Source organism: Melospiza melodia, chromosome 5 (assembly GCF_035770615.1).
Source record: "Melospiza melodia melodia isolate bMelMel2 chromosome 5, bMelMel2.pri, whole genome shotgun sequence".
NCBI lineage: Eukaryota > Metazoa > Chordata > Aves > Passeriformes > Passerellidae > Melospiza > Melospiza melodia.
Genome location: NC_086198.1, coordinates 71,180,114 through 71,191,656, shown reverse-complemented (window position 1 = coordinate 71,191,656; position 11,543 = coordinate 71,180,114). Strand labels below are relative to the sequence as shown.

The following is an 11,543-nucleotide window of genomic DNA, read 5'->3' as shown; positions in this document are numbered from 1 at the left end:
GTACGCTACACCTAATTAACATCACAGTATTTTTATTTCTAAAAGCAATTTTGTTTCTGGAAACTTTCTCCTTACAGAGAAGCCTACCATGCAAGAGTCCACGGTGCCAGATTCGTAGCCTGCACACAGCATCCTGCTGGTGATGATTTTCATGTCAAAATATGACTGGCATTGCTCTAAGGAAATTATGCGAACCTCTCCTTCTTGAAGCTTGAAAGGCACTGAAAAACAGAATTAGGTGTTTACTATACACAAATTCACAAATACTTACCTATTATGACCCATGAGGTATGACAAACATTTCCACTGGGATATATTATAAATATTGCTCTCTATATATGTATTAAATGTAAGGAGCACTATGTGTTGCATTCTGGAGAAGGACTAAGCACACAAGGACTGGTGTGACATTTGCTGTTTATTGAGCATTCACACCCTGACATGCTGCAATTTGTGACTTATAAGATGGGGGCAGTAGTGGCTGGAAAATAGTAATGTGGGAGAAGTGGACAATAGGTTTGATTCACTGTTCCAGGGTAGGACCTCCCTGTTTCTTGGTGTCTGTCATGGTAAAACTTGGTAATAATCAGAACTATTCTGGCTATGTTTGGATAAATTTGACTTACAGAATGTACCAGGAACGGGAAATCAGGATCTGAACCTAATGAAATTATTGTAATATGTTCAAGAGACAATAAAAGACTTCTTCCTAGTCCAAGCAACTTAATGAGCTCAAATTCTAATCAAATTTGTTCAACCTAAATGCTATGTAGCCACAGTGGGTTTTGATGCTTCCTAGCATAAAACCTTTAAAAATCAACTCTGACCACATTAGAGAACAAAAAAACTATTTACCAGTCTGCAAAAAGAACTGTCAGAGTTTTTCTCCTGACATCAAGTAGAGATATTTTAGATGGGTAGAGATGCCAGTAAACAGCTTACCATTCCCATATCCAGTTTAATTTGTACCTCATCTAAACTGGCCACTACAACTGAAGTTCCACTGAAGCAATACAGAAAGAAAGATTTCCTTACCCAATGTATGGAAAAGCCATCCCTAGTAATTACTATAATAATAGCAAAGGCAGAAACACAATGGCTAGTGCACTAAAAGTGTTGGAGCCAGACTAATTTGCATACTCTTCATGCAGAATTATTTTACCTGACCAAAGATTTACATAACACAACAGTTCTTGACAAGGATTGTGGCAGCCCCAAAACAAGAAAACCCACTAACCTATTCAGAGGTACAAAAACAACACTTGTGATTGTGGAATAAATTGTCCCACAAGTATGAAATGATTCATGACCCTGTTCCTCCAGCCTCTATGCCAGTGCTTCCAGTGTCCCCAGCCTTCTCTGAACTGAGAGGGTTTCTGAAGAGGTGCTACCTTTGCAATACTGTTCTGACCGCAACTTAGACGGGTAAAGTCATAACTAACGTGGGGGACTTTCTTGATAGAAGTTTCCAGATCCTCAATATTTTTAAAAATCAAGTCAGTGTCTAAGTAAGTATTACGGAGCATAAATTGAGGCTGCTGCTTGAAAAAGCTAGGCTATAGTCACAGCTTTTGATCCCTTCAAGAGTAGTTACACTTCCCCATTATTTACTAAGATCCAGTAATAGTATAAATGGACAAAAGTTTGTAACATTATCACTTATTGGATTAACTCAGTAGAAGCTTCACAAGTTTTTCAAAAGTCACAGAAATACTCTTACTTTTCAAAGGTCACAGAAACACTGAGCTTACTTTTGTTGCCCATGTGTCCCCAGCCTGTGATGTAGCAGTACGTGTCTGGCTGAACCAACTGGTTCTTGCTGGGCAAGCAGACAGGTCTTACATAGCTTGTCTCGTTGATGTCCTCATCGAGTTCCACAATGCTGATATCATAGTCTACAACTGCTCTGTTGTAGCGTGGATGGAGGATGATGGTCCTCACTAGTCGGGTCTGCATGAAACTTGACGGATGATCAAGATTGCTAATCCCAAACACTACTTTCCAGACAGCTGCACTTTCTCTCCTTTGTAAAAAAAAAAAAAAAAAAAAAGAAAAAAAAAAAAAGTGAAATTTCAGTCAAGGTTTTTCTTTTTCTTTTAAGCTAAAATACCCAAGATATTTTTTTCTCCCTTTTTGTACACTACACTTTGCAAAGCATGCAAATACTACAAGAAGAAAACAGTTATTTATGCATTATTTCTTACAGCAAAGATCTGAGCAACAGAATTCAATGCTTTTAATTTCCCTCCTGCTTGCAATCAAACACATTAAAGCTCACTCCCTCAGAAGATATGTAGCCATCTATTAGTTGTTCTATTAAAGGCTGTCAAAGTCATCCCTTGGATCCTTCCCAGCGTTAGTTGCTCACACGCTCACTGGTGGGCACATGCAGATTTTGCTGGGGTGAGAATATTTTTCAGTAGTCTGCTGCTGACAGCAGTTAAGCCTCGCTGAAAACCCTAAGGAATCTCAAATAAGCAATTTTATTGTGTAAATTAAATGGTTTTGATAGCCATGGGAAAAAACCCTTATTTATTCAGCCAAGTATACTTTATATGCCTAAGATCAAAGGTTACTTTGACTCTTAAATTTTTTTGAGACTTTTTTGGTAAACATACAAGACCACAAAGCAGTGATACATATGATACAGGGGGCAACACTGAACTATTGTTTGTTGAGACACATCAGAAAAGCCTAGATTTTATGGAAGGCTTTGAGGCTGTAATCTCTCTGTCCTAACTGGTCACAGGATTAGTTGTGGCTTCTTTGTGGTTTCCAATTGGTCTGTGATGCTAAAAGCTCTCCAAAAAGTCACCTTTTTTCACAACTGCTGAAAGACAATTCATGTAACTAAGCACCTTTGACAGGACTGAAGCGTATTCAAAGCAGTGCAAGTAAAAGCATGCAAAATTTCAGCTTTTTGATAGTGCTCAAGAGGATTTTAATTCCTGTAATTTGTAAAGAAATTCAGTTGCTGAATCAAGACTATGTTTTTCTTAAGAGTTAGATGAACATTCTGGCATTTAAGACTGTAATGATCATTTTAGCATCAAGATCAATTCATGAGCTGCTCCATAAAGTTACAGAAATGAAGTACTGAGAATATTTATATACTATTGTGTTTGTGACCATTGTAAAGTAGCATTGCCTAGAGAAATAAGTAGTCAGCCAGAATGCATTGTCCTACACTTTAAAAAAATCTCTAAATGTTTTGGTTACTTTAATGTAAGGCATTTCAAAATGGTCTTGACAAAACTCAAGGGGGACTATAATAAGAAAACTTGCAAACAACAAAATGTTAATGCAGCCCTTTTTATTTATGCCCTCTACAAGTATTCATGGCTATTTGTATTGTTTTTATATGTCCTTATGTTTTGTATTCCAAACTTCACATGAGTTTCACAAAATGGAGCATTTTGTATAAAGAACCAGAACATTTTAAAATCCCTTTATATTGATGTATTATCTGGTTGGTTTGGGAAATTTTTAAAATACTTTGTGTAAAAAAAAATTGTGACAAAGAATGGTCTTGCTGATGATACTTAAGCTTACAAAAAAAAAGTTCTTACAAATGAAGAATTTCAAGGTTTCGGCTTCTGGGTACATCCTCCCCAGTCTATTCAGAAAGGCAGAAGAGAAATAAGTCCATATAACTTCTCAGTCAATTATTAGACCAGAATATCTTAGTACCTTCAGGTCTTTAGAATATAAATGAGAAAGAAGTTATACTCTTAACTTACAGGGATATTATGCAGCTCTACATGAGGAGTAAATAAACAGCACAAAAATGTAGTGGCACTTTTTCTGCATTTGACAAAACTGGGAGAATTTTTACTTTATAATGTGACAGTTGCTTTGCTTATCTTTCAGTAATGAGAGGAATCTTATCCAGGAAATTCAACAGCAGTCCAATGCTGCTGAACCTCTGTCTCACCCTTTATTTTAGATCACCAGGAAGTGTTCTTCCAAAGGATAGGAAATATTCCGGGAGTGTATTTAAAAATAGATGAAGAAGGAAGAGAAACTCCTTCTGGACCCAAAATCTGATAAAATACAGTACTCTTGTTTGTATTACACAGGTTTAGCAAACTGTTAGTTTAGAAGGACAAACACCAAAAAATTTAGTTTTTCAGAAATAAAAAACATGAAATTTTTACTGAAAAAGTGAATGACTAACACTATTAAGAAATATCAGTTCAAGAGAATCTTGCTTAATATAGAATTTCTGCTGCCTTAAACATAAAGAAAGTGTTTTGTGCAGTTTAAAATAATTTGCAGTTTAAAGCAGGATTAAGTAACCATATGCCAAAGAAGTACTTGCTAACTACAGCAGAAAACACCTGTTTAAATTATCTTTAGAAATTCAATTTAAAAAATTTGGTACATGATGAAATAAATCAGGTAATAAAGCTCCCTCTGAAATCTGTGGTTCATCAAAAAGAAATATTGGTTAGCACCAAAAAGTTGGCAATGATCAAAACAATTGCTAAGACATGTAAACACCCTCTGCACTCCAGACTGTCCTTCCACCATGGCCTCTGATACCAGGAGGCACTCAGCTGTTAATACTGACTTGTTAATTATTGCAATCCTAATGAAAGAGTGGGCTGTATAAAAGAAAAGGCAGTGATTTCAATATGTCATTTGCACCGTGAATAAATACTCAGTTTTTCTTTCTACCAGGGGCCACAGCATTTTTTCAGGGTCTTTTCTACACTGCTACAGAGGATGATTTTTAAACTCATGGCAGTTGTCATGACAGCTATAGAATTAGTGCTTTGGTCTTCTTCCTTTTCCTGTTTCCTGCTAAAAGTCAGGGCATCTTCATTTAGCTTTCATCAGTAGATATGCCAGCAGAGAATAATAAAATGTGAAAATCTAAGCTGATGCCTGTTTGTACCTTTTACCTTCTTTTTAGTCTCCTACATCCAGGTGTCTGTGACTGGCTGTTCTGCAAAGGTCTTTACCTCTTTACCTACATCCCATGTGTTTCCTAGAGGGAGAACTTGTAAATTCACACGTGCAATATGTGAAAAACACTAATCACTTGTTTTTAAAATTTTAAAAGTCTAATAGTAATAAAATGGTTATAAAAATAGTACTACAATTGTTGTAATAATAATTTGGACAATTTGAATTAGGACAATATGAGACAATAGAAACAAAGAGTAATGGATGTCGGGGTACCTTTCTCTGGGCAGCACAAGCCCAAAAAAGGACACACGTTAACAGAGGATTAACTCCTAAAAACAATAACTTGTTGCATATTCATACATTTCATACATAATGCATAAATTCTATTCAAATACAGGATTCTGTCTGGTCATCGTCAACTTCTTCATAATCTTAACAGCGTTGTTCTGCCTGAGCGAGGCGGGAAGAAGTTTGTTTCTCCTGATAATAGAGGAATAAATTCTCTTTCTCTGAAAGATCTATGTGTCTTGTGACTGCTATCTCTGTGCGAGTCTTTTCTTTTAGAAAAAAAGTATCTTACACAGCATAGTTTCTATTTTAACATTATGCTATAACCTAAAACTATACTTAACACACTACTTAAGAAAATTAACACAGCATTACTTTCTAACCCAACACACATAACATTCATTTCAACATTTGCGAAAAGCCCATCATAAACCAGGCATTTTTCACACAACGCGCGAGCAGCGAAACGTCTGAGCGCTCTCACCCCTCGAAGCAGTGAGCGACGGTCAGGACCCATCTGCGGGCGATGAGCACACAGCCGCAGACGTGCCCGCTGGGCTCGCTCTGCAGGGAGCACTGCCAGGGCCAGCGCCCCGGCCGGCTCGTGCGGCCCCCCAGGATCCTCTTGCTCATGCGGGCGGCGGGGCGGCGGCCGCACTCTGCGGGGACAGCGGCGTTAGTGGCACCGCGCTGGGCACGGCCCTTGACCCTGTCACAGCCCCGGAACGGCCTCATCCGCTGCACTGCTCAGGGTAACCACCAACCAAGGCAAATCACCAAACCAAAGCCTTTGGCACACACCTGTATCAAACACTGAGCCGCTTTCTGCATCCCTTTGGATCAAAGGATTTGCTCTCCGGTTATTAATTTTGCCTGAAATATTAACCAAGCCAAGGTTTGGAATCTTTACGTCCTTTCACTCCGATTTCCTGATGGATTTTTTTCCTTCTAGCTAGTGACATGTTTGGCCTACTTTGTATTATCCAGAATAATTGCTTCTGGAAATCTGCTCAGCTAATAATAAGGTTTTTCTTAAGCCAGGTGTGGGGTTAATGTCATGGTGTTTACTCAGCTACCCAGCAGAAAACTCACTTTGCCTGCAGAAATTACTGAATGAGAATATTTGAGATCTGAAGACATTCTAGTACTTCGTCCATTACACTTTACAAGCCACTTCCACTAGAAGTTACACCAGACTACCACCTGCCAGTTACTACTCTAAAATAACCCTTCACTTTTGCTTCACTTTCTTTTTTGGATTTGAAAGATGCCAGGCTTGTTATTTATTGTTTATACTCAGTCTAATTTAGAGAACAAAAGAAGAGCACCAGTTTTTGCAACTAGCATCCCAAGGGAGGATATGCTGCCATTGCATGTATATGGGAATTTAGTGCTGAAGAAATTAACTGGAGCAATGTTTTTTTGTACCTTATAATTCTTACTGTGTTCATTTAACTTCATAGAGTAAGCAACATATGTCAGCACAAAATACCTTCAACGAGATTTTTGAAAGCTCCTTTGAGCTTTTGCCTTTCTCTGACAAGTAGAAAATGTTTTGATTAGTTTCCCAAATTTAGCTGCTGTCTTGTAATTCCTTTTCCCTGACTCAAACTACTTCATAGTTCAAGTGTTCTTCAGCAAAGCTCTTCTTGTCTGTAGAACATGGTTTTATCAGAGATGAAGAATTTCTGCATTTTCAAACCACTTAAAATTGCCCAACCTGCTGTGCCAACAGACTTGGTCCATAACTTTCTGCTTCAGGTTCTTCTGTCCTCCTGAACTAAACAACTAGATCACAGCTTCAACTCCCAGGCAGACACTCTGCTAACCACTCTGCTGGTTAAGGATATTTTCAGCAGGAAGTTTTATCAAATTACCTTTTGAAACCTAACTGCTGACAGAATTCCTTTAGTGGTATCAGGAATGGGCTACCTTAACACACAGCATCCTAGTCAAAATATAAGAAAAGCTGATGAGACTGAGTAAAGTAGGGAAAAATAAACCAGTGCAAAATTAGATTTTGCAGAGGTGTAGTAAAAAATTCAGAATGAATCCACACTAAACATCTGCATTTTCAAAGTGATTTAACACATTTTGAAAAATACCTATTTTATAAGCACTTCTCTCTTACCTTCTTTAGTGCAAAAGAGAGCCACCTTGCTTCTGCTTTGACACGTCTGTCTAAATATTGAAACAAAACATGGTAGAAATCTCATTAATTGATTCATTTTGGTAATCTGAAAATCAGCACAGGTATTGTACTCATTGCTGTAATCCACCTGTTAAAAATTCCCTCAAACTGTAAAAAGACAGTCAAGGAGCTTCTTATGCCGGATCATCCATGGCTTCCAGCATCTGCCTGAAGATAATTCAGAATATTAGTTCAGCTTTACAATACATTTCATGAGTAGGTGTCATGTATTTTGCAGACTGCCTTGCTCCCTGGGCGTGGATCCAGCTCTGAGGTCAGCTGGGATGCACAGTCTGTCAAGTTCTTATTTACAGCACCTGAAAGCACAGATTGCCAGTCTCCTCTTCCTTACACTCAAAGGACAGGATTTTCTTTGAAATGCCTTTGCTAACAGATGATCTTTCATGGCCTAAGAGTTTGGCTATTTTAAAAGAATCCAGGAAATCGGCAGAAGAAGGTATTAGAACAACAAAAACTTCTACTTTCTGTTGAATATCTTCAGATAAGAGAGGGAAGAATTAATTTTTTTTGCCAAGGGAGGAGAAATCACAATTAAATCCAGCAAACACTGTTGCACAACTAGCTGATTGCCTTTTTATTTCCACAGTTTTTTCATTCCTACTGTGTACATGTTTTTCTGAGGCAGGTGCAGACCTGAATACACAGGTCATTTCTTTGCCAGGTAATTCTTTGCAGACTTTAATCCCAGCAGGTAGGCAGCATCTTTAAAACTGCAACCACCTAAAAAGAGGCTGCATTTCATGTTAAATCATAGATACTAATGTGGGCAAAACAACAGTGTCAGCCAGCCCACGAGATTACCTTGAATCTGGAATTTCACCAAACCTTTGTCCCTTACATTGCATATAACTCATTCATACACCGTAAGAATCAGTCTATTTCTCTTCCCGAAAACCCAGTTCAAAAAATTATTTTTCTAGAGATAGTAGAGATAGACAACCAATTTCAGGAAATTAAATTTTGTGCACAATTTTGACAGGCAAAGAAAGTACATGGAATATAACTGAGACCAGCCATGCTCGTGTTTTACACTTGTTTTTATTTTACTTACCATTCAGCCAGCTCTAAAGAGAAAACTTTTAAGCCTTTATGTGTGCACTGCCTGCACTGTGCTGTTCCCTCCTATCAAAACTTTTTGATTTAGTGGTGTGTTTGTTAGTTCTTGGCCAAGTTCCCATTAGTCCAGAAGCCTGGCAACTCCTTTAAACATCCAGCATACTCCACAGCAGAAACCTTTTACATGCTGCAGGTGACACAGATGAATACACCCAGACTGCAGGGCTCAGGGGCACTTCCCAGTCATCTGCACTGGATGCAGCCAAAACAAAAACAGGCTCACCCTTCACGCACCCTTCCTCCTCAGCTTCTCACTTCTTATCCATTTTCTGAATTCAGGGGGACTGGAAGATCTATTTCCTACATGTATTTTTCAATTATGCTATAGATTTAACAATAATCACTACTGATGTTTTCCCTCCTTTAACCTGCACTTTGGGCAAAACTAAATCTTTTGTGACTAAAATTTGTAACTCAAGAGGCTCCAGATCCATTACTTCATATGTTTTCTAGCAGACCTCTTCCAAAAATGTCAAAAAGTACCTTGAAATTTCTGCTTTGCACTTTAGTGACTGAACAGAATAGAATTGTGGATCTGCCTTTAAATCTGGTCCCAACCCAAGGTGTTTATTCTTGTATTACTCTGGAGAAAAGCATTTAAAAAAAAAGACAGTGAGAAAGGAAAATCAACAAGTTAAAAAGACAACTTTCAAGTATCATTCAGTAATGCCCCTTCTAGATGAAAAAAATATTAATTAACTTAAAGGAATGGGGAAAATACCAATGTAAAACAAAAAAGGTACAGAACTGAGATGTAAGAAAGCCAAATTAGGCCCTTGAAAGTCAATCTTTTTAGTTTTATGCCACTAGGGAATACTTTGAGTATAGAAAATAATGGAGCCAAGTAAAAGAAATGTAGATTTCTTCCTCAGATTTTTGTCTTCACACATATTGTATCTCTGCAGTTACCCAAGACAATCTTTTCTTGTGAAACACAAGGATTTTCTGTGGAAGAAGAATGTTCTGAAAGCTTCTGGGCATTTCAAAGGGAAATTATGAATGTGGTTTTTGAAGAATGCAGTTGCCCATGGGGATTAGGTGGCTCTCCCAGGTTTGCCCTGGATTTTTACTTCACTGGCTCTTCAAAGTCACACTTTGAATGTCTCAGCCATAAGATCCTGGCTTCTCATTAATAATTACCTCTTTAGTTGGGTTAATTAAAAGGAATCATCTGAAGCCAGAGCTAAGGAAACCTTCTGTAAGTGGATCTAGTCTCTAATGAAGGAGCTGTAGTTGCTCCAAATGAATGAATCCAGACTACTCAGGCTGCAGAGGATTGGTAAGATGTGTCTGCAGATTTTGCTCTATAGTAGCTGCAAGACTTTCTTGCTCAGCAGAGATTTATCCAAGCTGTTTGGTCCAGCTGCTTCAAGGGCATCACCTCTTTATCACTCCAATGCTCTTATTCTACCAGAACGGGCCCCTGACACTAAAGTAATTGCAGAATGTATCTTAACAACTTACATGAGAATTTGCTGGGATTTATACACAGACACCATGGAAAAAAAAGCTTACCAGAGTTTGTCATCCTGCACTGTAAGTGACCACTCACAGCAGTGAAATAGGTCTTTTTAAACCTGTTACTTACCCATTCACTAGAAGTGCATGTAAAGTGGATGCATTTTTATTCTTCCAGTCTGAGTGCAGATTCAGCCATTTTTGGTCCTGCATTTGCTCACTCTCTATTACAATTTCTGTTTTGGATGGTCCTCTGAAACAAATGAAAAACATTGACAGAATGTTACAGTTATGAAGGTGAAGAGACCCTAACATACCTGTTTACTCTAAAGACACACATCTGACTGATATTGCAAAGCCAGGAGTGGCAGATATACAGTTAGGAGAATGAAATCACCCTGAGAAGCGAGGCCAACCAACATGACTGTCACACTGCACTTCCCAACAAGAAGCAGAACTGGAATCAGGAACAGCAAGAACCTTCTGCTGGCATTTACTGTAATGCATACATTGATCCTCTTTCAACAGTTTCTTGTCTTCATATGGAAAAGAGGTAACAGAAAAAATACTTTCTTAGATTCCTGTAATTGGAAATCCATTAAAATTTAACAGTAAAGAGCAGTCTAGGCCTTGTTAATAAGGCCTGAGAGCATCTCTAAGTCCAAGCTGCCTGCTTTGCGAAACAGAACAAATCACTGGTGACAATGTCATACCTGTTCTTCTGCAGCAACCTAACAAGTATGTGAGTGTTAGAATGGTTCACCAGGAGATATTTCCATATATCCACTTCCTCAGCCTAGGTATTGCCTGATAGACTCAAGAAATTGCTATTTTATTATACCTTGACTGCCAAATGGAAAAAATAGAACATTTCTAAATTACTTAACTTGTCATGCAGCTTTCCAGCACAGAACCATTCATGATTAGCCATCAATCCCTGTCAATGACAAGGACTTTGAAGCTGTGCTCACCCAAACACCAGTCAAAGGCCAAATTCTAAATCCTAACTCATGGAAAAGAGAATTAGAGAATTTCAGCAAAACTGTGATGTGTCCTTAAACTGGCCTCTGAACCCAGTCTCTCATGACAGTACCTGGTAATGCCAGCCAGGATATTAGCTTGTCTTTCAGTCCAATTCTCAATACTGATTATATTTCTTTTATAAACAATCTTTACAAAACACCAGCACTCTTTATCCACGTGACTGCACAGGCTAACAGAGATCAAAGAATTGTGTTTAATGGTAAAGTTGTCAGTGTAACCATATGGAAATATTTTCAACACAGCTGGCAGAATAAACCAAACTTTGAGGTCACGGCCCTGGACCCCGCCTGTTACATGACTTATTTTTCAGAACCTTCTCTGGGCACATTAAGCAAATGTTATTCCATGATCTACTAACCAGAATGTGCAGGCATATGTTTGCTGCAAAAAGAGTTTTCCTTCTCCATGCCTGCTTTTAGAATTCACATAAAGATCTGCTCTCTTCCATATTTCCCACCCTTTTCCCTACCAAACGTGTGCAACCCTTTTTCTTACAATGACATTCTGCCTT

At 38.3% G+C, this 11,543-nt stretch overlaps 1 protein-coding gene across 2 annotated transcripts in view; it reads right to left on the bottom strand.

The window, feature by feature from the left end:
- The window catches only part of CORIN (corin, serine peptidase), a 117,547-nt gene that overhangs the window by 3,515 nt on the left and 102,489 nt on the right, over positions 1 to 11,543 (bottom strand). For both annotated transcript variants that reach the window (XM_063157338.1, XM_063157339.1), the window contains 5 exons: positions 10,119 to 10,241; positions 7,334 to 7,383; positions 5,687 to 5,861; positions 1,752 to 2,023; positions 88 to 221 (listed from right to left, as the gene is read on the bottom strand). In XM_063157338.1, coding sequence (XP_063013408.1) covers positions 88 to 221; positions 1,752 to 2,023; positions 5,687 to 5,861; positions 7,334 to 7,383; positions 10,119 to 10,241 — 754 coding nt within the window. The remainder of the gene's footprint in view (positions 1 to 87; positions 222 to 1,751; positions 2,024 to 5,686; positions 5,862 to 7,333; positions 7,384 to 10,118; positions 10,242 to 11,543) is intronic.